This window comes from Embiotoca jacksoni, unplaced genomic scaffold (assembly GCF_022577435.1).
Source record: "Embiotoca jacksoni isolate LCO1_2020_lvr unplaced genomic scaffold, fEmbJac1.0.p SCAF_109, whole genome shotgun sequence".
NCBI classification, from domain to species: domain Eukaryota; kingdom Metazoa; phylum Chordata; class Actinopteri; family Embiotocidae; genus Embiotoca; species Embiotoca jacksoni.
The window spans coordinates 135,001-162,500 of record NW_027185240.1 but is presented as its reverse complement, the minus strand read 5'-3'; the positions used below and the strand labels follow the sequence as shown (position 1 = coordinate 162,500).

The 27,500-nt window shown below is 46.9% G+C and overlaps 2 protein-coding genes across 2 annotated transcripts in view; both read left to right on the top strand.

Annotated features, from left to right (window-relative positions):
• LOC138215550 (ETS domain-containing transcription factor ERF-like) overlaps positions 1 to 6,971 on the top strand; it is a 6,988-nt gene extending 17 nt beyond the window's left edge. The window contains exons 1-5 of the mRNA XM_069177789.1: positions 1 to 55; positions 1,732 to 1,789; positions 1,894 to 2,125; positions 4,986 to 5,106; positions 6,570 to 6,971. The exon at positions 1 to 55 is cut by the window's left edge and continues 17 nt beyond it. Coding sequence (XP_069033890.1) covers positions 1,732 to 1,789; positions 1,894 to 2,125; positions 4,986 to 5,106; positions 6,570 to 6,716 — 558 coding nt within the window. The 5' untranslated portion in view covers positions 1 to 55 and the 3' untranslated portion in view covers positions 6,717 to 6,971. The remainder of the gene's footprint in view (positions 56 to 1,731; positions 1,790 to 1,893; positions 2,126 to 4,985; positions 5,107 to 6,569) is intronic.
• A 716-nt stretch (positions 6,972 to 7,687) lies between these two features.
• The window catches only part of lig1 (ligase I, DNA, ATP-dependent), a 30,372-nt gene continuing 10,559 nt past the window's right edge, over positions 7,688 to 27,500 (top strand). Inside the window, exons 1-18 of the mRNA XM_069177940.1 lie at positions 7,688 to 7,796; positions 8,252 to 8,320; positions 9,037 to 9,202; positions 10,070 to 10,253; positions 13,528 to 13,635; positions 14,527 to 14,802; positions 14,916 to 15,069; positions 15,976 to 16,062; positions 17,068 to 17,124; positions 17,964 to 18,022; positions 18,518 to 18,631; positions 18,724 to 18,890; positions 19,278 to 19,354; positions 19,488 to 19,579; positions 21,015 to 21,102; positions 21,957 to 22,042; positions 22,479 to 22,594; positions 25,186 to 25,281. Coding sequence (XP_069034041.1) covers positions 7,780 to 7,796; positions 8,252 to 8,320; positions 9,037 to 9,202; positions 10,070 to 10,253; positions 13,528 to 13,635; positions 14,527 to 14,802; positions 14,916 to 15,069; positions 15,976 to 16,062; positions 17,068 to 17,124; positions 17,964 to 18,022; positions 18,518 to 18,631; positions 18,724 to 18,890; positions 19,278 to 19,354; positions 19,488 to 19,579; positions 21,015 to 21,102; positions 21,957 to 22,042; positions 22,479 to 22,594; positions 25,186 to 25,281 — 2,013 coding nt within the window. The 5' untranslated portion in view covers positions 7,688 to 7,779. The remainder of the gene's footprint in view (positions 7,797 to 8,251; positions 8,321 to 9,036; positions 9,203 to 10,069; positions 10,254 to 13,527; positions 13,636 to 14,526; positions 14,803 to 14,915; positions 15,070 to 15,975; positions 16,063 to 17,067; positions 17,125 to 17,963; positions 18,023 to 18,517; positions 18,632 to 18,723; positions 18,891 to 19,277; positions 19,355 to 19,487; positions 19,580 to 21,014; positions 21,103 to 21,956; positions 22,043 to 22,478; positions 22,595 to 25,185; positions 25,282 to 27,500) is intronic.

Below are 27,500 nucleotides of genomic sequence, written 5' to 3'. Positions count from 1 at the left end.
GTCCTTCAGTCCTCAGATGAACTGATCATCAGACGACGCTGCAGCTCCGATCACGGTAACACTGATTTATTATTATTATTATTATTATTATTATTATTATTATTATTATTATTATTATTAAAGCCAGTCAGGAGCCTTTACTGAAGCTGCTTTGTGTTACCAAGGCGACCGTACGGGACAGACGAGGTTCTTTCATGGTTTCTGCTCGGTGTAAATCTGAGACTCTGATGTGTTTCTGTTGTCATTAGTTTGTAATTTTGCTGCTGATGTCGAGACTCTGTGACCGTGTGTTTGGTTCTGATCCGGTCCGGCAGCGAGGTCCTGACATCCTGTGACCGCGTGTTTGGTTCTGATCCGGTCCGGCAGCGAGGTCCTGACATCCTGTGACCGTGTGTTTGGTTCTGATCCGGTCCGGCAGCGAGGTCCTGACATCCTGTGACCGTGTGTTTGGTTCTGATCCGGTCCGGCAGCGAGGTCCTGACATCCTGTGACCGTGTGTTTGGTTCTGATCCGGCCCGGCAGCGAGGTCCTGACATCCTGTGACCGCGTGTTTGGTTCTGATCCGGCCCGGCAGCGAGGTCCTGACGTCCTGTGACCCTCAGGGATCCCTGAGAGGAAATAAAATGAGAGCTTTTCTTTTCTGTATGTTGTTGCTGGGAGATAAGAAGATATTACAGCGTGTTTGCTGGGAGATAAGAAGATATTACAGCGTGTGGAGGAGAAGATATGTGTGTGTGTGTGTGTGTGTGTGTGTGTGTGTGTGTGTGTGTGTGTGTGTGTGTGTGTGTGTGTGTGTGTGTGCGTGTGTGTGTGTGTGTGTGTGTGCGTGTGTGTGTGTGTGTGTGTGTGTGTGTGTGTGTGTGTGTGTGGGCGGCGGCGGGGGGGGGTGTTGAAGTGCTTCTTGAAGAAGATGAGTTTTCAGGGAAGATGGCAGGTGACTGCCGGGTAAGGTCACCGTGTCTGAGTGTGTGTTTATTGGAGGAAAGTCGTGAACTCACTCCGTCTGTCTGCAAGGGAGCGATGATGTCACACTTTAAGTGATGATGTCACACTTTAAGTGATGATGTCACATTTCAAAGGTGGCAAAATAATACTGTTGACTGTGTTTTTTGGTTGTTTGTATATAATATATATAGATATATACTGTACTATATACACTGTATATACTGTATATACTGTGCATTTTATATTTTATATTTATATTTTATAATTTTACTGCTATTTTATTGCTTTTCTATTGTTCTATTATTATCTTATTGCTTCTGTATGCTGTTGTAGTGAAAAAAATGTCCCCTTGGGGATTAATAAAGTAAATACCTAACCTAACCTAACCTAACCTAACCTAACCCAACCTAACCTAACCTAACCTAACCTAACCTAACCCAACCTAACCTAACCTAACCTAACCTAACCTAACCCAACCTAACCTAACCCAACCTAACCTAACCTAACCTAACCTAACCTAACCTAACTGTCACTCAGAGAACAAACACAGATACAGATATAAAAAGATGTTATTAACATCGTGGTCATGTGACGCTTCGGTCTGTGTGAAGAGGATTTAGCACCTCATCATGCAGAAGAATTCAGATTCATCTCAAGCAGCTTCTTCCTGCGGTTTTCTTGCGTCTCAGTGATGAGGATGAAGATGATGAAGATGATGATGATGATGATGATGACAGTGAAGAAGATGCTCAACAGTTTCACATGTGCTTGTGTGTTTTGTGTCAGATGCAGTGCAGCTGCAGCTCCTCAGTCGGACACGTCTCAGCACCTTACTGGAGCCCAAGTAAGACGGGTGTGTGTGTGTGTGTGTGTGTGTGTGTGTGTGTGTGTGTGTAACTAAAATGTAAACAAACTCATGGTTCAGTGTAACACTCTGCCCCCCCCCAGCAGTGCTGTTTCCTGATTGGGCCTACAAACCAGCCTGGTCACCCGGGTCCAGGCAGGTCCAGCTGTGGCACTTCCTGCTGGAGCTGCTGGGCCGCGGCGAGGGCGGAGCCATCGGCTGGGGGGGGGAGTGGGGCGAGTTCATCATCAGGGACCCCGAGAGACTGGCGAGGCTGTGGGGGGAGAGGAAGGGCAAACCACACATGAACTACGACAAGCTGAGCCGGGCGCTCAGGTGAGAAAGACACTCACCTGTCAGCTCCATCCATCATCCATCATCCATCCATCATCCATCCATCATCCATCATCCATCCATCATTCATCATCCATCATCCATCCATCATTCATCATCCATCATCCATCCATCATCCATCATCCATCCATCATCCATCATTCATCATCCTTCATCCATCCTTCATCATTCCATCATCCTGAATCGCTGCCATCATCCATCATCATGCCATCATCCAGCATCCATGCCATCATCCATCATCAGCCATCATCCAGGCATCCATGCATCATCCATCATGCCATCGATGCATCATCATCACATGCATCCGATCCGATCATCCATCATGCCATGCCATCATGCCATCCTTCATCATGCCTTCATGCCATCATCATGCCATGCATCCATCATCATCATGCCATCATCATCATCATCTCATCCATCATCATGCCATGCATGCATCGATCATGCCATCATCCATCCATCATCCATCATCCATCATGCATGCATCATCATGCCATGCATCCATCATCCATCATCATCATCCATCATCCAGCATCCATCATCGATCATCCATCATCCATGCATCCATCATCATGCCATCATCCATCATCCATCATCATGCATGCCATCGATGCCATCATGCCATGCTATCATCCATCATCATGCCATCATCCATGCCATCATGCCATCATCATGCCATCATCATCATGCCTGCATCCATCCATCGATCCATGCATCATCCATGCATCAGAATCCATGCATCATGCCATCAGCCATCCATCAGACATGCATCCATCATGCCATGCATCATGCCATCGATCATCCATCATCGATGCCATCATCCATCATGCCATGCATCGCATCATCAGCATGCCAGCATGATCATGCCATGCCATCATGCCATCATCCATCATCCATCCATCATCCAGCCATCATGCCTTCATCATGCCATGCATCCAGCATCCATCATCCATCATGCATCCATCATGCCAGGCATTCAGCACTGCATCGCATCTATCCATCATCCATGCATGCCATGCATCCATCGATCCATCTCATGCCATCATCCATCGATGCCATCGATCCATCATCCATCATCCATGCATCATCCATCATCCATCATCCATACCATCATCCATCATCTTCATCCATCATCCAGCATCCATCATCCATCATCATGCCATCATCCATCATCCATCATCCATCATCCAGTCCATCATCCATCATCCATCATCCATCATCCATCCATCACATCATCATCCATCATCCATCATCCATCATCCATCATCATCCATCATCCATCCATCATCCATCATCCATCATCCATCATCCATCATCCATCCCATCATCCATCCATCATCCATCATCCATCCATCATCCATCATCCATCATCCATCATCCATCATCATCCATCATCCATCCATCATCCATCATCCATCCATCATCCATCCATCATCATCCATCATCCATTCATCATCCATCATCCATCATCCATCCATCCATCATCCATCATCCATCCATCATCCATCATCCATCCATCATCCATCCATCATCCATCCATCATCCATCATCCATCATCCATCATCCATCATCCATCCATCATCCATCCATCATCCATCCATCATCCATCATCCATCATCCATCCATCATCCATCATCCATCATCCATCCATCATCCATCATCCATCCATCATCCATCATCCATCATCCATTCATCATCCATCATCCATCATCCATCATCCATCATCCATCATCCATCCATCATCCATCCATCATCCATCATCCATCATCCATCATCCATCATCCATCATCCATCATCCATCCATCATCCATCCATCATCCATTCATCATCCATCATCCATCATCCATCCATCATCCATCCATCATCCATCATCCATCCATCATCCATCATCCATCATCCATCATCCATCATCCATCATCCATCCATCATCCATCATCCATCATCCATCCATCATCCATCCATCATCCATCCATCATCCATTCATCATCCATCATCCATCCATCATCCATCCATCATCCATCATCCATCCATCATCCATCATCCATCCATCATCCATCCATCATCCATCCATCATCCATCATCCATCATCCATCATCCATCATCCATCCATCATCCATCCATCATCCATCATCCATCATCCATCCATCATCCATCCATCATCCATCATCCATCCATCATCCATCATCCATCCATCATCCATCCATCATCCATCATCCATCATCCATCATCCATCATCCATCTCCTCCTCCTCCTCGGTGATTCTCGTCACGGGCTCTTACTGAAAATAAAACCAGCTCCTCATCAGTGTTTGTTGTCAGATGAAATTGTAAAATGTTAAAGTGCCCACAGAAGCATCACATGCAGCAGCAGCAGCATCATCACATGCAGCAGCAGCATCATCACATGCAGCAGCAGCAGCATCACATGCAGCAGCAGCAGCAGCATCACATGCAGCAGCAGCAGCATCACATGCAGCAGCAGCAGCAGCATCACATGCAGCATCACATGCAGCAGCAGCTGCAGCATCACATGCAGCAGCAACTGCAGCATCACATGCAGCAGCAGCAGCAGCATCACATGCAGCAGCTGCAGCAGCATCACATGCAGCAGCTGCAGCAGCAGCATCACATGCAGCAGCAGCAGCATCATCACATGCAGCATCACATGCAGCAGCAGCAGCATCACATGCAGCAGCAGCAGCATCACATGCAGCAGCAGCAGCAGTAGCTGCAGCAGCATCACATGCAGCAGCAGCAGCATCACATGCAGCATCACATGCAGCAGCAGCAGCAGTAGCTGCAGCAGCATGCCGACACTCTGACAGAAACCGTCTCCCTTCCAGATATTACTACAACAAACGCATCCTGCACAAGACCAAAGGGAAACGCTTCACCTACAAGTTCAACTTCAGCAAACTCATCCTGGTGAACTACCCGGGCTACCCCGGAGCAGCCGGCCATCAGGTCATCATCTCCACCTCAGGGCACGTCAGCGTGACGGAAACTGGCTCTCTGATTACTTATTTTTTATATCAAAGATAAAAAGATAGAATCAGTGTAATCTGACCAGTTTCCTGAAACACGTGACGTCCTTTAAGAAGAGTTTAATTTCAGAAAATATTTCACATTTAAACAAATGAATCGACTCTCAGAAACAATCGTCTCCACTTTATCAATTAACATGAAAACAAATCTTATAATCTAATATAAAACCAGTGAAGAGCAGAGTCTGAAGTTCCATCACGTCCGGCAGGAAGCTGCAGACGTTAATGATCCGATCAGCTCTGGAATTAAACTCTTCATATCATATTCTCACTGAGTCTTGAAGACGTGAAGAGAACACGAGGAACTTCCTGCTGCTGATGGAAGTCTTCTTCTTCAGCTCCGATCTTGTTCCTCATGTTGTGTTCACGCAACGTCATGTGTGCTCCATCTAAAGCCCCGTGTTTCCACCTCCTCCTCCATCTCATCCTCCACCCTGCAGCTGGTCCAGAACGCCCCCCTGCCCCCCTCCCTGCTCCCCACTGAGGGCAGCCTTCCTGTGTGTGGCGGCTCGGTGATGGAGCGAGGTAAGAGCAGGGATTCCCCCCGACACCGTTCACACTCAGTCTGGCGGTGACTCCTAAAAAAACTGATTTTTATATTCTATATAACGTTTCTTTTTCTCAGAGGAACACTGACGATCAGTTTTCTGTCACTTTAATAGGATTTATTGAAAATAAGACAAATAAAATATTTCTAATCTGATCTTTCAAACCTTCTGTTTGAAGCACTGATTGTTAATGTTAAAATAAAGTTGGAACATCACTCCTCCATTTCATCTCACTCCCCCTGACATCCCATAATCCTCCTCTCTCACTCAGTTCTGTTCATTTCTGGACTCCTGAAGCTTCTTTTAGTTCACGCAGAAGTGTTTCTGTGATCTGATGTTTTCAAGGTGAAACAGGAGGGCTGATGGGAAACAAACATGGAGTCTGATCTCGACCTTGAAGACACTTTTATTTTTTTCAGGTTGGATGAAACATGTGCAGCTTAACATGGTGATACTTCAGGTTTATTCACAGTCTAACGGCTGCAAACATTATTATTAGTAGTAGTTTTACAGTTTAATTTAACACAAATATCTTAAATATATCTTAAATAAATTTCCATTTACCAGTTTTTATTTTGAAGCTTTTAAGATGCTCTACATATTTTTTATATTCATTTTCAAGATGAAAAGACTCCAGACCTTTTTTCACTCTTGATTTCTTCACTATTGATAATAAAAATATGAAACATTAATGGAGTGTGTCAGCTGAAGAACTACTCGGTGCTCCGAGATCGTTTCTGTGAGCTAGTTTTCGTATTATTGATAAATCGGAGCTCCTTCAGCAGACTCGTCTCTGTATTCTGTGACTGATGCGTCTCTCTCCTCTTCCTCACAGCGCTCCATCCTCTTCCTCACCCCTTCTTGCTCCCCTGCTGCCTCCCCAAACCACTGCCGATGCCCCGGGCCCTGCACGGCCCCTTCCCCTTCATCTCGGCCCCGCCGCGTCCGAGGGAGTCGGCCTGAGCGCGTAGCGGCCGGCTGATGAAGAGGAGCAGACGGACTGCTTCTTCCTCCTCAGACCTCCCAAACACTCGCAGTGTGTTTCAGTTGTTCAGCATCACTGTTTAATACACTGTGTTCACCGGGTCGGACCGCCGTGTGTATTGGACAGAAATATTCATAAACCTGCTCTTCCTCTTCCTCTTCAGGAGGGGAAGCGCACTTGTAAACAATAAACAACGTGGCACTTTGTGTTTGAGTCAATAAAGCAGCTCGGCTTCCATTGTTCAGCTGTATGTGTCGCATGTGACGTTCATCTTCCTCTCGAAGAAGAGCTGCAATGAATGATGCATTCAAACAGACACGGTCTTCATCATCATCATCATCATCATCATCATCATCATCATCATTATCATCGTCGTCTCTGCAGCATCAGGACCGGCGTGTCTGCAGATACCACCCCGACACAGCAGGGGGCAGCAGCGCCGTTCACATCCCGCACACACCCACTTCACAGCAGCCGTTTCCCGGGAGTCGAGAGGCGAAACAAAGACAGGAGGTGTCACTCTGAGGACTTTTTGGGGGGCGCCATCATTCTGGAGCCAATTCAATCTAGATATGATCAGTTACGTCACACAATGTTTTCAGGCGGTTTTATGTTCTATAGTAAAATAAGTGAAAGTAGAATACATATCCAGTTTTCTGATTTATGTGTTAGATGTTGTTTTTTGCCTCTTTGATGATTTTGTTTCTTAATAATATTAAATTTAAACATTTGTATTCAGTTTGTACATCTGTAAGACGTTTAAAACAGGAATACCGTGTCAACATTTTCAACTATTTCACTTTTATTTGGTTTTTCACGACGTCAGGTCAAACTTGTCCACGAACGCGCATGCGCGCATGTCCATGTTTGCAGACCGGAAACGGGTTCTATTTCCGTTCGGTCGTGGCTCTTGTTTATGTTGACGATCTCTGGGCGAAGCGTCGTTTTGGCGCCGCAGTTGTTTTTCCGCTCTGCAGCGCGGGAGTTTGTGTTCCGGTGTTGGACCGGAACTGTGCTCAGACTTTAGTTTCCGTGTCAGCTCCAGGAGTTTGAAGACGACATGCAGCGCAGCATCGCGTAAGAAACTCTCTGTTCCTCCCGCGGAGCTTCATGTCTCCACTTTAACTCCGCTCCGTGTTTGGGGGTTTAAAGGTGGTGTGTGGGGGGGGGGAGGGGGGTAACGGTCGTCCGGGAGGGGGGGTTACCTGTCAGTCAACCAGGAGCTAGCATTAGCATGAATTAGCATGAAGCCGTGTGTATTGATCGGAGACTTGTTTTCGCGCCAGCAGCGGGAAGTGTCCGGTCAGATAAAAAGTCCGTACAGAACAACAGTGTCCGGTCAGATAAAAAGTCCGTACAGAACAACGGTTCCGGATCAATAAAGACGGTTTTCGAGCTGCCGGACGGTCCAAACGGACATGCGCAGTCGTTTCCAGACTGCAGCGACTCTTCTCTTCGAATGAATGATCTTTGTTTGTCCAGTGACGTCACACACCAGCAGGCCTCTAACTGGAGATTTTCTCTCCCTCCAGATCCTTCTTTCAGCCCAAGAACCAGAACAACGAGGTTCGGAAGAAAAGAATCGATGAACCCGTGAAAAAGTAAGAAGTTCCTCTGCTCCTCTCAACGTCTTCCTGTCTGAGCCCACTGGTTATTAATAACTTACATAATAACCACATGATTACAAGGAACATCTCATTTATTACATTTTGGATCAATAAACAGGGAATATTAATAACAGTTTTCCAGACAGGGAAACTCGGGGCAAAAATTAAATATAAGACTTGTTACTGTTTGAAGGTTTCTTTGGAGACGGTTCATGAGGTGATCAGGAATCATGCGTGATCATAACGGCAGCAGGTTTAAGCAGAGAAACGTTTTGTATTTAAAACACCTGTGAGTCTGTAAATTCACGAGAATATAATAATATTCTGCTCGTTAGAGGTTTGACTTGTGATCAAGAATAAAAGAGTTTATTGATTAATAAAAGGCAGCAGGTTCCTGTGTAGACTGACTGATCCAGGTGGACGCGTGTCGTTTCCTGTCTGATGTCCGTCAGTGTGAGACGACGTCTCGTCTCCGAGCTGTTTGATGATAAACTCTTTATTGTCTGTGGAATCTCTTAAACTCTTTTTAACAACTCTCATCAGCTCGGCCCTTTTTATCACTTTGATTTTATAGCTTTTCATTTTTTTATTGCGTTTGTCACTGGCTTTATCTTTTTTTTAAGTATTCACACAGGTCCTTATGTTTCTGCTTCTGGACGTATAAATATGATTATTGCTCTTTATTTATTTGCCCCTGACGTCGTCCTCAGACCTCTGAAAAGCCCTCTGAAGGTGCAGAACGGCGTCCCGGAGGCCGATTCTCCCGTCAAGAAGGTTTCCAAACGCAGCCGTCAGATCCTGGACAGCGACGATGACGAGGCGCCGGCGGTGAAGGAGCCCGTTGGAGACAGAGAGGCTTCTGGGAAAACGGAGAAGGTAAATGGGACGTTGGACTGATGGTTTGATGAGATGAACAACAGCTGAAGTGCTTTATGCTCTGAATGTTTTATGAAAGTCGCAATATGAGATATTTTAATCCAAATCCACAAAAAAAACTCATCATCAGTTTGGATTCTTCTGCAGAAAAATCGTCCAAAGAAATGAATCTTTCAACATGAACTCTTTCACTTGGAAATGAAACATTCACTCCAGCTGCCGGAGTGGGCGGAGCCTTCAGGTCACAAAAACACAGCTGTTATTTAAAACAAAACAATGTTGTTTAAAAAAAATAAAGAAGTAATTTTTAACGGCGGCAGAACATTTGTGCTGCAGATCCATCTGTCTGAGACATGAAGACAATATGAAGGAATATTAATATTCTCTGTGATAAATAACGAGGAAACAGGGATGAACTGAACTGCATGCAGCTGAACAGTGAGTCACGAACACTTATCAATGCTCAGTATCGATCAGCTTTATATTCATGCACGCAGTTGCTTGGACTGGTTTTTATCTTGAGCTTTTATTTTGTCGGGGTGGTGTTTCCTGTCACTGGGACTAGTTTATTGGTTGTAGAGAACGTGTCTCATTCAGGTTTTAGTATTAATCACTTTCATATCATCACACGACTCATTTGACCTGCAGTAAACAAATTAGTTTTGTTTGTCCATCAAATTAAAACCGTAAAAATGCTCCATATTACCTGCAGAACACGTCACATGGAGGGTGAGTGACACACGCGGTCACATGACGTGTTCCTCTTGTCTGTCACTTCCTGCGTGTTTGATGTGGTGATGATCCAGATGTTGATATCATTTAATAAGCACAGCTTGTTGTGATAACCATGACGTCTGTGTTTTTCAGAGGGATGTTGTGTTTAAGGCCGTCCCCACCCCACTGTCTCCTCCACCAGCCACCCCGACGCCCGTCACCCCAGCGACGCCCGTCACCCCGGCGACGCCCGTCACCCCGACGACCCCGGCCTCCTCGTCTTCCCCTGGCACTCCCAGCTCCATCTCCCCCTCCGGGATCGTCAAGCGTAAGACAGGTCGGTGTCTCCTCGTGGTTTATTAACGCTGAGCGGTGCGACCGCACGTTGTCGTCACGGAGACGTCGTCCTCATCGCTGCTCTTCATCTCGTCGTATTTTGACTCCAGCAGAGTTCTGATGGTTTTCCTGCTTCCAGCTCTTTTTACTTGATGACTCATCAGCTGCTGTTAGCAGGAGGCGCTTAATGGCTCCAAATGCTCTTTATTTCACAAACAGACCTCTCTTCTCTTCTCTCCTCTTCCTCTCCTCTTCCTCTCCTCTTCCTCTTTCTCTCCTCTTTCTTCTCTTCCTCTCCTCTCTTCTCTACTCTTCCTCTCTTCTTTCTCTCTTCTTCCTCTCCTCTTCCTCTCTTCTTTCTCTCTTCTTCCTCTCCTCTTTCTCTCTTTTTCCTCTCTTCTTTCTCTCCTCTTCCTCTCCTCTTTCTCTCTTTTTCCTCTCTTCTTTCTCTCCTCTTCCTCTCTTCTTCCTCTCTTCTTCCTCTCTTCTTTCTCTCCTCTTCCTCTCTTCTTCCTCTCTTCTTCCTCTCTTCTTCCTCTCCTTTTCCTCTCTTCTTCCTCTCTTCTTTCTCTCTTTTTCCTCTCCTCTTTCTCTCTTTTTCCTCTCTTTTTCCTCTCTTCTTTCTCTCCTCTTTCTCTCCTCTTCCTCTCTTCTTCCTCTCTTCTTTCTCTCATCTTTCTCTCCTCTTCCTCTCTTCTTCCTCTCCTCTTTCTCTCTTTTTCCTCTCCTCTTCCTCTCTTCTTTCTCTCTTCTTCCTCTCTTCTTCCTCTCCTTTTTCTCTCCTCTTCCTCTTTTCTTCCTCTCTTCTTTCTCTTCTTCCTCTCCTCTTCCTCTCATCTTTCTCTCTTCTTCCTCTCCTCTTTCTCTCTTCTTCCTCTCCTCTTCCTCTCTTCTTTCTCTCTTCTTTCTCTCCTCTTCCTCTCCTTTTTCTCTGTTCTTTCTGTCTTCTTCCTCTCCTCTTCCTCTCCTCTTCCTCTCCTCTTCCTCTCTTCTTCCTCTCCTCTTCCTCTCTTCTTCCTCTCTTCTTTCTCTCTTCTTTCTCTCCTCTTCCTCTCCTTTTTCTCTGTTCTTTCTGTCTTCTTCCTCTCCTCTTCCTCTCTTCTTCCTCTCTTCTTTCTCTTCTTCCTCTCCTCTTCCTCTCCTCTTTCTCTCTTCTTTCTCTCCTCTTTCTCTCCTCTTCCTCTCTTCTTCCTCTCTTCTTCCTCTCCTTTTCCTCTCTTCTTCCTCTCTTCTTCCTCTCTTCTTTCTCTCTTCTTCCTCTCCTCTTCCTCTCCTCTTCCTCTCCTCTTCCTCTCCTCTTTCTCTCTTCTTCCTCTCCTCTTCCTCTCTTCTTCCTCTCCTCTTCCTCTCTTCTTTCTCTCTTCTTTCTCTCCTCTTCCTCTCCTTTTTCTCTGTTCTTTCTGTCTTCTTCCTCTCCTCTTCCTCTCTTCTTCCTCTCCTCTTCCTCTCCTCTTTCTCTCTTCTTCCTCTCCTCTTTCTCTCTTCTTTCTCTCTTCTTGCTCTCTTCTTTCTATCTTCTTTCTCTCCTCTTCCTCTCCTCTTTCTCTCTTTTTCCTCTCTTCTTTCTCTCCTCTTTCTCTCTTCTTCCTCTCTTCTTCCTCTCCTCTTCCTCTCCTCTTCCTCTCTTCTTCCTCTCCTCTTCTTCTCCTTTTTCTCTCTTCTTCCTCTCCTCTTCCTCTCTTCTTTCTCTCTTCTTTCTCTCCTTTTTCTCTCTTCTTCCTCTCCTCTTCCTCTCTTCTTTGTCTCTTCTTCCTCTCCTCTTTCTCTCTTTTTCCTCTCCTCTTTCTCTCCTCTTCCTCTCCTCTTCCTCTCTTTTTCCTCTCTTTTTCCTCTCCTCTTCCTCTCCTCTTCCTCTCCTCTTCCTCTCTTCTTTCTCTCTTCTTCCTCTCCTCTTCTTCTCCTTTTTCTCTCTTCTTCCTCTCCTCTTCCTCTCTTCTTTCTCTCCTTTTTCTCTCTTCTTCCTCTCCTCTTCCTCTCTTCTTTCTCTCTTCTTTCTCTCCTTTTTCTCTCTTCTTCCTCTCCTCTTTCTCTCTTCTTCCTCTCCTCTTCCTCTCTTCTTCCTCTCCTCTTCCTCTCTTCTTTCTCTCTTCTTTCTCTCCTCTTCCTCTCCTTTTTCTCTGTTCTTTCTGTCTTCTTCCTCTCCTCTTCCTCTCCTCTTTCTCTCTTCTTCCTCTCCTCTTCCTCTCTTCTTCCTCTCCTCTTCCTCTCCTCTTTCTCTCTTCTTTCTCTCTTCTTGCTCTCTACTTTCTATCTTCTTCCTCTCCTCTTCCTCTCCTCTTTCTCTCTTTTTCCTCTCTTCTTTCTCTCTTCTTGCTCTCTTCTTTCTATCTTCTTCCTCTCTTCTTCCTCTCCTCTTCCTCTCCTCTTTCTCTCTTCTTCCTCTCCTCTTCCTCTCTTCTTCCTCTCCTCTTCCTCTCCTCTTTCTCTCTTCTTTCTCTCTTCTTGCTCTCTTCTTTCTATCTTCTTTCTCTCCTCTTCCTCTCCTCTTTCTCTCTTCTTTCTCTCCTCTTCCTCTCCTCTTCCTCTCTTCTTTCTCTCTTCTTCCTCTCCTCTTCTTCTCCTTTTTCTCTCTTCTTCCTCTCCTCTTCCTCTCTTCTTCCTCTCCTCTTCCTCTCTTCTTTCTCTCTTCTTCCTCTCCTCTTCTTCTCCTTTTTCTCTCTTCTTCCTCTCCTCTTCCTCTCTTCTTTCTCTCTTCTTCCTCTCCTCTTTCTCTCTTTTTCCTCTCCTCTTTCTCTCCTCTTCCTCTCCTCTTTCTCTCTTTTTCCTCTCCTCTTTCTCTCCTCTTCCTCTCCTCTTCTTCTCTTTTTTCTCTCCTCTCCTTGTTTGATGACTGCAGTGTTTCTCCTGCATCACCACAATAAGCAGCAGCGCTGGAGAAAACATCGCATTAAAGCAACGCGCTAATTTGACCAGAAATTGCATTCTTAATGTCCCGGGTTAATGCTTTCATTATCATATCTGGAAGAATAAAGTACCTGAGCTGGAGTCGTAACAAGAACCGGCACCGACGAGCGTGCAGCTCAAACCCAAACTGCCCTCCAGCATCAACTGCTGCATAAAATTAGAGGAAATGACACCGTAAGCTGGCGCGCTGCAGAATATCTTCCAGCATGGAATTAATGTTTTCATTAGCCGAGTGTATCCGAGCTGCTCTTTCTGTTGTTGGCCTACATGTGCAGTAAAAAGCTGTTTTCATCTGTTTCATCATTTCATGGCTTCAGCTGGGAGGCTTCACTTCTTCTTTTTAAACTGTTTGTGCTTCCTGACTCCTGCAGCGAGGAAGATGTTCCCCAAGAGGAAGCTGGACGACAGCAGGAGGGAGGAGGCTGAGGAGGGGCAGCAAAGCAAGCGCCCCCGTGTGGAGACCAGCGCCGGCAGTGCAGGTACCCCCCCCCCCCCCCCCCCCCCATCTCACCCCCGGGAGTACACAAACACAGCAGATAGAAATCCTCATGAATCACATGTTATGGTTAATAATTAATCAAGTCTTATTTTGGAAGGGCCTCCACAACAGCATACTGGGCTTTGATCATTTCAAAATAAAATAAGAACAACAATATTAGTTTCCAGTTCCAACGTCCTGTCAGCTGTCTGTCAGCCTCCTGCAGCCGCTCACTCACTGTTGGATGCACTGATTGATCTCCACTGATTGATCAGTCGATCAGAAGAGAATTAATTGGCAGCAGTTATGAGAATTCATCATCAGATGTTTTTTAATTGTGAATAAAAACTGCCTCTCAGATGTGAGCGCTCTGATGAAGTATGAACTGCAGAGATTTGAAGTGTTTGTCTGACTGAAGGAGATTCAAGCTGTCACCTCACAGGAAATCAATGAGTGAAGAAAAATGATCATTAATTAATAACCTCTAGCTGCATCTAATGTTTAATTGTCTTTTTCTGTTCATTTTATTCCAGAAGTATAATTTAAGTCTGATCATACTGTAGTTTAATATTCATCTCATGAAGAAAACACATTTATAGTTTCATATTCTAAATAAATCCATAATGTCAGTAGAAGCTCATCGAAGTGTAGTTTAATATCAGAAGTGAACTGCTTCAGATGAACAGTTGGTGGCGCTAATTCTCCGCTCATTACAACCACAGAAGAAGTAAAGTCGTTTAGAGAGTCAAACCTCAAACGAGGTGTAAAAACGCTGATGGAAATATTTCTGTTTGTTTCATCCACATCAATAAAAATAAAAAAAAAAATTTACGTAAACGTGTGTAAATATTCACCATTAACATGCTGCCATTCATCTCCTGTGTCTCTGCAGGAAACAACGAGGAGCCCATGGAGGAGGAGGTGAAGGAGGAGACGGCTGAGCAGGCAGTGACCGACAGCCCAGTAGAGGAGGTGGAGAAGAGGAAGAAAGGAGAGGAGGAGGAGGAGAAGGAGAAGAAGAAGAAGAAGAAGAAGGAGAAGAAGAAGAAGAAAGTGGTGGTTGAAAAGGACACGCGAGACAAAGGAGAGAACCCGAAGGAGCAGAAGGAAGCGAAGGAGCAGAAAGATAAGCAGCCGGCCAGGAAAACTCCCATCAGCACTTTCTTTGGTGAGCAGAATTTACATAACTAAAAAAAAAAAGTCTGTGAATGTGCTTTGCTTTTTATCAGCGAGTGAAGACAGCAAAGTCCCCCCCCATCCTTTATTTACTTCATCCAACAGCTCCCAGAAAAGCTGCCATGAAGAAGGAGGAGGAGAAGGAGGAGGAGAAGAAGGAGGAGAAGAAGGAAGAGAAGGAGAAGGAGGAGGGGGGAGGGAGGAAGACGACTGCCGAGAGGAGGAGCTCCGAGGAGGAGGAGAGTAAAGACTCCAAACGGTAAGATGGAGCTCAACAGGAAGTTCTAGGTAGTTCGGGCCTGATTGGCTGCATACTCAACTTACCTTGACCTCTGACCCCTTTGGGGGAGTTTCTGAGCGACACTGTGGAGACGAAGAAGGACTGCTGTCATTTTTTAGGGAGGTTTTCTATCTGGTTCTTCCTTCCTTCCTTCTCGTGGTCTCCGTCCTGCTTACGTAATGCAGCGCCTTCATTTCCCCTAAATAAACCAGCTGCAGCGGCGCATCACTGCATCACTGCATCACTGCTCCGCCATTTTCAGGTCACGTTAACGACTCCAGCCACAAACTATTTTTAGCTCTGGGAAAGCAGGAAATGCATTATTCATCCTGCTAACTATTTATTTTTTATCGCTGGGTGGTGAAGGAGGTGAAGGAGTGATGTCATGAGGACTCTCAGTGATGTCATGAGGACTCTCAGTGATGTCATGAGGACTCTCAGTGATGTCATGAGGACTCTCAGTGATGTCATGAGGACTCTCAGTGATGTCATGAGGACTCTCAGACGGCTTTTGGATTGTTGTGATCATCAATATTAGATTTCCAGGTGGAGTTTTTTGAAAACTGATGTAATTTGTGAAGTTTTAAGTGATTTCTTTTTTTTTTTTTGCAGTAAAATTGCAGGAATTTGCAAAAACTGCACGTCAAGGAAAATATTTTTTTCCTAACAACTCCCTGATAAAAAGTAATATGTCATCACTTCCTGTGATAATAACATCATGCTCCTGACATTCATTGATTCATGCAAAAAAATGTAAAATTTCTCTCTACTTTTAAACTCCTTCCCGAGCACATCATCCATTATCTCGTCGTCATGACAACGGTGTGCAGCAGGACTTCCTGTGTGTGTCAGAGGTTCTAACAGCTGTCACCTTTGTTCTCTCAGCGAGTCGACGTCCGGACCGACAGACTACGACCCGTCCCGACCCAACTACCACCCAGAGGAACACGCCTGCTGGAGGCGGGGCCAGAGGTAAGTCCTGCCCCACCCCCCACCCCCTCACCTCCCATCCCCCACCCCACCCGACACAGTATCTCAATGAAGGATGACGAGGAATCTCTTTATTATTTACTGTCTGTAAGATGCTCATAAATCCATCGACTCAGCGGCCAAATTAAATCAGTTTAACATGTATGAAGGTATCAGAGGCCTCAGCAGGTCATCTTCTCCATCACTGCACCTCCAATCTGAAGGAGTGACTTCAGTAGGAACTCTGAAGCAGCACGTAGAAACCAGCTGTGGTCGTTCCTCCTCGTTTTACTGACAGGAAGTTGTTCCCATCCCGTCGAGGAGATCCTGCAGTAAATATCAGAGTCCGTGCTGTGGACCTGTGTGAGGCCCTGTGATTGATCACTCTGGATTATGCCTAGATGGGTAATTGCAGAGTTCTGCGTTCAGTGTGGACAGGAAGTGCAGCCGAACGTCAGCCCGTCTGTTTCTCTGCTCTCGTTGCCACTTCAGCCTGTCAGCCGAAGACAAAACTAATCTGCCCGCTGAGCCGGGTTTCCTCCAGCAGACCGACAGCATCGTGATGCTTTCTTTTTTCGAAGTGAACGACAGTTGTTTTTTTAAATCATGCTCACAGCTGATGACCTGCAGCAGCACGTCGGCCCCTGAACCGCCATCCTGCCTCTCCTGCTGTACACATTGAACAGGCCTACGTTAGCTGGGTGGTTTATTTCCGGTGTGAGCTGCTCAGAATGTGTGAGATGTGTTTGAGTCCCTGGGCTCCGGTTGTTCTGCCTCCATATGGAGCGTAATAAATTCTCTTTCTCTGCCGCCACGGCGGGTCTGACCTTTGTCGTCCTCGCTGCCGCCGTCGTGCAGCTTGATAACCTCGAATCAAAGCTGCGTCTGCTGTCGCACTAATTGCCGGTCGGCTCTGAACAGCTGAGTCAACATAACGCTGTGAATGTAAAAAAGTGTCGAGTCCAAATGCTTTGCCTGCTTAACGACATGCCCCCCCCCACCCCCCAGGGTGCCGTACCTGGCGGTGGCTCGCACCTTTCAGAAGATCGAAGAGGACTCCGGCAGGTAAGAGCTGAACGACGTTAACACTCATGTCCACATAGAGAAGAGTGTTCCTCCTGAACATGTTCAGTGACAGTTATTCACATAGCTGAGCTCCACCCAAACCAGCTGAGTCAGTTTCTGTTTTTATCTCAACACACATTTGCTACAACAACAACTTCAATTCAACAGCACGTGATTTTTTTTCTTCATGGTTTTAATTGCTGAATTTCACATCTGTCATAGAAACAAACCCAATATTTATTACTCTGTTCTCATATCAGTATGACATCACTTCCTCTCACGTTGCCTCCGTCTGCAGTCCTCATGCATCTTCTGCATTCAGTCTTCTCTTTCTTTTATTTTAAGAAGTCGCAGCATTCAGCTGAACTGTGGTGTAACTTTGATTTGATTTTTTTATAGCTCTGCCCCCTCTGCTGCTGTCCAGCTGAAAAATATTGTATTTATGTTATTTATCTAACATGAAGGAATAAAGGATTTCCTTTATTTTCATCCTTTATTCCTTTTTTTGTTTCCTTTATTTATCCTCTGGCAGCAACAGGAAACGGTTTTATTGAAGGAAGAGCTTGATGAATCCAGATCCTCCACTTTAACGAGATCTGTGAAACCCAACTCTCCTCCAAACAGATTGAAAGCATCCTTACAGCCACTCTTTTCATCTTTAAAGGATATTGGATGACAAATGTCCCGGTAACGAGCTGCTGTGATGCATCGTGTTTCATAAGTGAGCTGTCCGTCTGCCTCCTCGTCTCCCGTCTCTCCCGTTTAACCACTAATGTGATTTCCCGCCTCCGCAGGACGTCCTCAGCTTCACTTTAACTGGTGTTGGTTGTCGTTCACAGGCTGAGAAACATCGAGACTCTGTCCAACCTGCTGCGCTCCGTGCTGCTGCTGTCTCCAGGTAAACGCTGTTTATCTCCCATAATGCACGCTGATGGCGGCTGGCTGCCAGCTATCAAGGAGACGATGATGAAGCCAGCGCGCACATGAAACACTCGTGTGTGTGTGTTTATCTGTGTGTGTGTGTGTGTGTGTTTGTGTTTATCTGTGTGGGTGTGTTTATCTGTGTGTGTGTGTGTGTGTTCATCTGTGTGTGTGTGTGTGTGTGTGTGTGTGTGTGTGTGTGTGTTTATCTGTGTGTGTGTGTGTGTTTATCTGTGTGTGTGTGTGTGTGTGTGTGTGTGTGTGTTTATCTGGGTGTGGGTGTTTATCTGTGTGTGTGTGTGTGTGTGTGTGTGTGTGTGTGTGTGTGTGTGTGTGTGTGTTTGTGTGTGTGTGTGTGTGTGTGTTTATCTGTGTGTGTGTGTGTGTGTGTGTGTGTGTGTGTGTGTGTGTGTGTTTATCTGGGTGTGTGTGTTCAGATTAATAAATGCCTTCGCGTGTGTGCGTTTCCCAGACGACCTGCTGTGCTGTGTGTACCTGTGTTTGAACCAGCTTGGCCCCGCCTACCTGGGGATGGAGCTCGGCGTTGGAGAGACGGTGCTGATGAAAGCCGTTGCTCAAGCAACCGGTAACGTTCTCACACGTGGTGAAAACACCGGAACTTCTAATGTCCTCCGCTCTTCAGCCAGCCGCCATTTACCGTCTCGCTCTCGTTTCCAGGGCGACAGCTGGACAAAGTCAAAGCGGAGGCGCAGGAGAGAGGAGATCTGGGCCTCGTGGCTGAGAGTTCCCGTAGCAACCAGCGCATGATGTTTCAGCCAGCCAGTCTGACCGCAGGGGGCGTGTTCAGGAAGTTAAAGGAAATCGCCAACATGAGCGGAAACTCAGTGAGTGAGAGAGTGTTGTTCTCACTCTGTTGAGAGGAGGGAGGAGGAGGGGGGAGAGGGAGAGAGAGGGAGAGGGGGGGGAGAAGGGAAGGAGAGGAGGAGGGGGGAGAGGAGGGGAGGAGATGTTACTGTAAGTGAAGAAGAACAGCTGAGTCTGTGTTTGTCCTTCAAAGGGTTAATTCCTCAGCGTCTCAGTAAAATGTTCCCCGGCGTGAATCTCTTGTGTAATTAGTTCCTCTCTCCTCCCGCCGTGGCTCGGCCGTGTGTTGTGGGGTTTGTCTGGTTGAACATGGAGGTTTGTTCTCGCTCGGTGACCTCCGTCTTTCTGCTTTCTGTCTCTTCTCGCTCTTCTTCTGTGAATCTCAATTTCCTTCCCGCCTGCCTCAGGCCATGAATAAGAAAATCGACATCATCAAAGGCCTCTTTGTGGCATGCCGCTTTTCAGAGGCCCGCTACATCGTCAGGTAGAATAACACACACACACACACACACACACACACACACACACACACACACACACACACACACACACTGAACTGTGTGTAAGAGTGCAGCTGCAGACGGACGTGCACGCTGACGGCTTGTGTTGACGGACAGGTCTCTGGCCGGGAAGCTGAGGATCGGCCTCGCTGAGCAGAGCGTCCTGTCTGCGCTGAGCCAGGCCGTCTGTCTCACCCCACCTGGACAAGGTAACTTTAGAGGACACGCCCACATGTTCTCCCGTACATCTCACAGCTGCAGTCACATGTTCGTATGTACATGATGCCGCTCATTTGTTCATCCCTTCTTAAAGTGCTCTCTGTCCACGATGACGTCCTGTTTACATGGCAACAACAACAACAACAACAGCAGCGTTTGTTTACTGTGAGTCTGAAGTCCTGCTTCAGTCTGAATATCAACACTGAGCGTTAAACAGAAGGTGAACTGTACATGTGAATAGAGTATGAAGCAGCTGCTGCTCACACTTAGAAATAAGCTTCAGCCAAAATACTGACAGTCCTCTCCATCGGAGGAGGAGGAGGAGGAGGAAGAGGAGGAGGGGGGGGGGGGGTGTTTTTCTCTTCCTAAACTTTATCCAAAAATGTCACTTAACTGAAATACAGCATGAAAAGATGAGAATATCGGACAGTTGTGTTGTTTTCGGTGTTTGGAGAGCAGCGGGTACCAAACTGATCTGCAGCATCTCAGTTTAGCACATGTATGCTCCTCTGCTCTGAGGCCCCGCCCCCTGCACACTCCTCTGCTCAGAAGCCCCGCCCCCTGCACACTCCTCTGCTCAGAGGCCCCGCCCCTGCACACTCCTCTGCTCAGAAGCCCCGCCCCCTGCACACTCCTCTGCTCAGAAGCCCCGCCCCCTGCACACTCCTCTGCTCAGAAGCCCCGCCCCCTGCACACTCCTCTGCTCAGAGGCCCCGCCCCTGCACACTCCTCTGCTCAGAAGCCCCGCCCCTGCACACTCCTCTGCTCAGAGGCCCCGCCCCTGCACACTCCTCTGCTCAGAAGCCCCGCCCCCCACACAGAAAACACTCCGCTTCACTTGGAGAAGTTCATCTGACTTCACAATGACTTTCACTCTGTTCAGTCTTCATTTTTGCCCACAAACCTGTCTGAGCAGCGCTGCAGTAACTTCTCTCTGCGAGGCGTTTAGGGGACGTCGGTAAATTGTAGCATCCCCTCGAAACTGAATGAGAACCACAGATTGGTTCTGGAATACGTCATTTTCTTGTTCTTTGATGGATTTTATAAGATTGGAGTTGAAAAGGTTTTGTGTTGTTTGTGGTACTGAAACCGTTGAACCATCACGGTGAAGACGCCGCGTCATCATATTACCTTCACATAAATACATGTAGGTTAAAAGTTTCCATCCTTTTACGGGTGGAGTTAATGAGTTTGTTGGCGGTGTGATGATGTAAGAAGAGGTGACAGTGAAGCAGCTGCACAACTATTAACATGTTGTATTAATACACCACGGAAATCACTACATCAGATTCACTTCATGTGTGAAGAACCAGGTGACATCGTTTCATCTTCACCTCGAGCTGCTCCCACCTCCACCTCCACCCCCACCCACCTCCTTAATAAAGAAGTTCAAACATCTGTTGAAACGTGTGTCCGTCCCTCCAGCTGTGATGGACGCGGGGAAGGGGATGAGTGCTGAGAGCAGACGGGCCTGGATCGAAGAGAAGAGTCTCATCCTCAAACAGACCTACTGGTAGGTGGAGTCCAAACACACCATCCTCATCACCACGGCAACGCCTCACCCCTTTAAGTCCCGTCTCTCATCTTGTCTCCTTTGTCCTGTCTCCTTCTTTTTGATAAATATTGATTAATCTCCCCTCCACGTCTCCCTTCCACATCTCCCTTCCTCGTCTCCTTCCACGTCTCCCTTCCTCGTCTCCTTCCTCGTCTCCCTCCTCGTCTCCTTCTACGTCTCCCTTCCTCGTCTCCCTCCTCGTTTCCCTCCTCGTCTCCCTCCTTGTCTCTTTCCTCGTCTCCCTCCTCGTCTCCCTCCACGTCTCCCCTCCTCGTCTCTTTCCTCGTCTCCCTCCGCGTCTCCCCTCCTCGTCTCTTTCCTCGTCTCCCTCCTCGTCTCCCTCCACGTCTCCCCTCCTCATCTCCTTCCTCGTCTCCTTCCTCGTCTCCCCTCCTCGTCTCCCTCCTCGTCTCCCACCACGTCTCCCTCCTTGTCTCCCTCCTCGTTTCCCTCCTCGTCTCCCTCCTCGTCTCCTTCCTCGTCTCCCTCCACATCTTCCTCCACGTCTCCCTTCCTCGTCTTTCCTCCTCGCTTCCCTCCACGTCTCCCCTCCTCATCTCCTTCCTCGTCTCCCCTCCTCGTCTCCCCTCCTCGTCTCCCCTCCTCGTCTCCCCTCCTCGTCTCCCGCCACGTCTCCCTCCTCGTCTCCCTCCTTGTCTCCCTCCTCGTTTCCCTCCTCGTCTCCCTCCTCGTCTCCCTCCACATCTTCCTCCTCGTCTCCCCTCCTCGTCTCCCCCCCTCGTCTCCCCCATCTCTCTCCTCGTCTCCCCCCTCGTCTTCCCTCCTCGCTTCCCTCCTCTCTCTCCGTCCAGCGAGATGCCCAACTACGACATCCTCATCCCGGTTCTGCTGAAGGAGGGCATCGACCAGCTACCCAATCACTGCAAGCTGACTCCAGGTGAGCAGCCAATCAGGAGGCGGGGAAAAGTTAAACAGCGACTGGTGTGTGTTTATTGATTGGCTCAGGGGAGGTGAGTCAGTTATTTTGGTTGAGTCATTTATCACAGAGATAAAAGATATCAGTAAACTAAGGATTAGCTCCAATTATCCTGCTGTCGAGCCGATAAGGAGCGGCCGAATTAATACTGACGTTTAGCGCCGTTCCGACGGAGAAGTCCAGCAGGTAAACAGAGCTGCTCTCAGAGGGGGCGGAGTCTCTTGTCCTGTGGTCCCGGCCACGCTGCTCTGGAAGATGAAGAAAACTCACAATTACTTCCTTCACTGTTTATCATTTCATGAAAAATGTACGTCTGTATTCTTTTGGTGTCCTGCTGTTTTTTTACCCTCCAGTTCTCTTCATCCTCTTCATCCCCTTCCTCTTCCTCTTCCTCCAGGTGTGCCGCTGAGACCCATGTTGGCTCATCCCACCAAGGGCGTCGGCGAGGTGATGAAGAGGTTTGACGAGGCGGCGTTCACCTGCGAGTACAAATACGACGGGGAGCGTGCGCAGGTGTGTGTGTGTGTGTGTGTGTGTGTTTGTGTGTGTTTGTGTGTGTGTGGAGAGTGACAGAGTGCAGCGGTTTGGTTTTCCTGCCATATGGCTGCTGAACCTCTCGGCTGTGTTCTTTGAGTACAAGGTGTTGCTGTTGTGCGACTCTCACAGCGTGTTGACTGTGTGTGTGTGTGTGTGTGTGTGTGTGTGTGCGTGTGTGTGCGTGTGTGTGTGCGTGTGTGTGTGTGTGTGTGTGTGTGCGCTCCTATTCTTTTAAGATAAACAGTCGTGCTACTTGTACCCTGGGCCTCTGGGCAGAGTGAGCTACTTCTGCCTCTGTGGGCCGGAGGGAGGGAGGAGGGGAGGAAATTGGGAGGTGTGTGTGTGTGTGGGGGGGGGGGGGGGCACATCAGAGGGAGTCGAGCACGAAGACACAACAGGAGACGGCGGTGGGGATGAGTAAATGTGCAGAGGGACATAAAGAGGCAGAGATTGTAATGTAAAGCCCTGCAGCTGTATTCTTAATTTTGGACAGTCATGCCAATAAAGTTCCTTTGAACTGAGTTGAATTGAGAAGCAGAACAGAGCGATGACGTGCTGCTCCGGCCTCACTGCAGTGGACAGTACCGTCAGCAGCCAGTAGGGGGACTCGTGACACACTCCTCACTTAAACACCCAACTGTGTGTGTGTGTGTGTGTGTGTGTGTGTGTGTGTGTGTGTGTGTGTGTGTGTGTGTGTGTGTCTGTGTGTGTGTCTGTGAGTGTGTGTGGCAGCTGATGAGTCCACATTGTTGTTTTGTGCATTTAATTCTGCTTTATGAGTTAATGTTTCTGAGACAATGATAACTGAAAATATTAGAAATATTAGAAATAAAATGTCAACAGCTGAAGTGCAGAATGCAGCGTGATGTCCTGTCAATCACCCGTTTAGCGACAGGCCACATTAAGAAGGACCAAACGTTCCCAGTGTTAACATACGTGTGCTGGATTTTATAGTTTAGTAAAATGAGTCAACCGACCGGAGGAGCAAGTGGAGACAGGAACTGGTTTCATCTTCATGAATCTGCTCGTGCTGAACGAAGCTACTTTAACTAAATGAAAGCGTCCGAGAGCTCATGTTTAGTAATATTTATTCACATAGCTGAGCTCCACCCAAACCAGCCGAATCCGCTTCTATTTTACATCAACAATAACAAACTGATACTCAACAGATTAAATTCAACAGCATGCTTTTTTTCTGTATGCTCTTCATAGAGCTGCCTCCTCTGTTGTTAAAAACATAGTATGTTATTTTCTGAGCAGCCGTTTTGTTTCCAGCTCAGTGTGAGTGTCTGCTGTGTTTCTGTCCTCTGATCTCTGTGTGTCTCCCTGTGGGCGGAGCTCCTCCTCTCCTGTGTTTCTGTCCTCTGATCTCTGTGTGTCTCCCTGTGGGCGGAGCTCCTCCTCTCCTGTGTTTCTGATCTCTGTGTGTCTCCCTGTGGGCGGAGCTCCACCTCTGCTGTGTTTCTGTCCTCTGATCTCTGTGTGTCTCCCTGTGGGCGGAGCTCCACCTCTGCTGTGTTTCTGTCCTCTGATCTCTGTGTGTCTCCCTGTGGGCGGAGCTCCACCTCTGCTGTGTTTCTGTCCTCTGATCTCTGTGTGTCTCCCTGTGGGCGGAGCTCCACCTCTGCTGTGTTTCTGTCCTCTGATCTCTGTGTGTCTCCCTGTGGGTGGAGCTCCACCTCTGCTGTAGCATCTGAGCGACCTGTAAATGTGAGAAGTGTTCGGGGGCTTCATTAATACCAGCAGAGAGAATTTAAGGATGTTTTTTTTTTTAATGAAAAACATGAAATCTTTTGTAGTTTCAGCTCCTCCTGTGTTGCTTTGTTTTCCATGAATATAACAGTGAATGTGTGATGTGTTATTCAGCTGAGCTCACAGTCTGACGACCAGCAGCTGTGGTTGTGCAGAAACACAGGTAAACAGAGACAGTACAGGTGTACAACAGGAAACGTGGTGCCTGTGGGGACATCGGGCTGATTTAATCAGGATCTGTTCCACCACACAAATATCTCTGTGTTTGTGCAGACTGAGAAAAAATGTTGTTTTTACTTTAACATCTAATTAATTGATGGATAAAGTGATCATTAGATGGCTGGCTGCATCGTTAGCCTTCACACTGAGGAGGGAAACCTTCACCGACGCTTCCAGCTCCACGTTCACTCCCAACCCTGTTTACATCCACAATGTCTGGCTGTAATCAAACACCATGAAAGGAGCCGAGTGCTAATTGGCTGGAATCCAGCCGGTCGCCGGCTTTTTTCTTTCTCGCAGCAGAACTCACGACTGATCACAGTCTGACAGCCGATGTTTTAAAAGACGGAGAAGGTGCGGAGCCTCACGTCGGCTCCGTGAGCTGCTAATGAATTCCACCTCCACACATTATTTATCCTGTGGTGAGCTGTCAATAACAATAGCTGTTAGCTTTGGTTTCTCCCTTCTCTCTCTGCGCTGAACATCTCCTGCGCTCAGCTGCAAAATCAACATTTGCAGAAGCTGCAACACCTTTTTTAAATCATCTTATTTTGTTTGTATTTGTCATGTTTGTGTTGTTTTTATTTTCCTCACAGATTCACATCCTGGAAAACGGCGAAGTTCGAATATTCAGCCGCAACCAGGAGGACAACACCAGCAAATACCCCGACATCATCTCCCGCATCTCCAAGGTAGATAACAGAGAGGAGCCGGCCCTCCTCACACCGACACCTTCACTCTGACATGAAGCCCCGCCCCTCTGGATGATGTCACAAACACCAGTCCTTTAAGTGTGAGCGTGTCAAATTAGTGCGAGACAGATCAGCTCCTGAAGCTCCAGCAGGTGTCCTGAGGTGAACTGAGCTCAGTAGAAATACGTCTTTCATTCCTGTCGGTACTTTAACATCAGTAACATTCAGATAAACTCCCGTAGACTCCGTTATGATGACTTCTTCCTCCATTAATCATTCAGAACCGCAGCTTGTTAGAGGGAAAGAAAACCAGTTGAGGAAGGAGGCTGCAGCCCGGCGGACCTCCTGAGTCCTCGTCCAGGCAGCATTTACAGACCATAATAATAACAAGGAAGTCAAAATGAAAAAACATATCAGTACATGGACTGACGTCTGGCGATCAAACACTCGTGATGAAGATGAGAAGTTCTCCAGTTTAATGATTAACAGTGAACTCCATAATTATTAATAACTCTTTCAACATTAATGAAATACAACCGTTCCTCAATCAACGTTATCTTTGATCAACGTTTTCTTATCAGACGACGTTTCCCCTAATTTTAAAGACTCTTCATGACTCCTGTTCCTGTCGTCTCCTCTTTGATTCCACCCGACTGTGATGTCACCATCTTCATCTTCGTTTCCTGTCCGTGCTCCTCGTCATCGTCGCGCGCGTGCGTGTGTGTGTCTCTCTCTCTGTGGTGTGTGTGTGTGTGTGTGTCTCTCTGTGGTGTGTGTGTGTGTCTCTCTCTCTCTCTCTGTGGTTGTGTGTGTGTGTGTGTGTGTGTGTGTGTGTGTGTGTGTGTGTGTGTGTGTCTCTGTGGTGTGTGTGTGTCTCTCTCTCTCTGTGGTGTGTGTGTGTTTGTGTGTGTGTGTGTGTGTGTTTGTGTGTGTGTGTGTGTGTGTGTGTGTGTGTCTGTCTCTGTGGTGTGTGTGTGTGTTTGTGTTTGTGTGTGTGTGTGTGTGTGTGTGTCTGTCTCTGTGGTGTGTGTGTGTGTGTGTGTGTGTGTGTGTGTGTGTCTGTCTCTGTGGTGTGTGTGTGTGTGTGTGTGTGTGTGTGTGTGTGTGCAGCAGAGGGTCTGATTAGATGTTACTGAACCTTCCTGCATTATTTTGCATATTAATAAGTGAAAACCAATTTTCCCTGCAGCCACGCCGGCGCCTCCATGCTTTAAATTATGAATTCATATTAGTGCATTAATATTAGTGCAGATCTATTAATTGGTAATTAATGCATTACTTAGCCTAATGACCTTCTGAGGATAACAGAGTGTGTTTGAGACATCAGACTGTTTCCAAACAAGCTGTTAGCTCCTTGTCTGCTCCGTGGTACATTTCAACACGCGGAGCTTCCTGGTGGCGCCGGATCCTCCAGGAAGTGAGAGATGAAGCTTCCCACGTGACGCGCTGGCTCAGATAATCAGCAGCTCTTTGGTTTGATCCGGAGAATCAGCTGTGATCGGACGTTTATTCTTTAACATCCTGTCTGCTGGGAACCATCAGCTAACACAATCTTTCACTTAATGCAGAAATGATAAACGCACAAAGAGTGGATGAACGTGAGCGTCTGACCACACGATGTATGACATCATAAAGTCTCCTTTCAAAATAAAACTTGCTCCCTCTCCTCTCACCATCAAAACAAACAACAGGAAGTGCCGGGGTTTGTGGGTAATTTGTTCTTCTGATGGAAGGAGGAACATGTTCAATCAATTTTCTCCACTTCCAGCTGGAAGAGACTGAACTTTGTTTTAGTGTTGAATCAATGTGATTTGAAGCATGTAAAGCTCTTATTTTGAAGGCAGATGTGTTCTTTGTTTCTATATTCCAGTCTAAAGCTCTTATTTTGAAGGCAGATGTGTTCTTTGTTTCTATATTAAAGTCACAGACGGTCTGTTCTGGAAAGATTCGTCACTTTACACTCTTTTTATCACTTTGAGCCCCAAAACAGAAAGAAAAACAGATTCTAAAGTCTAATATTTCAGCAGATTATTATCACAGGAAGTCAGCACATGTTCCTCTTTATTGGAGGTGGTTAAAAAAATATCATAATTTATTTTCCTTGAAATACAATATTTTCAAATTTCCCCAACTTTACTGCAAAAAAACTAATATAAATCTCCAGAAGTTACGTCACAATTTTTGAGAAAATCTGCAACAAAATCAAATATTTCTGATGA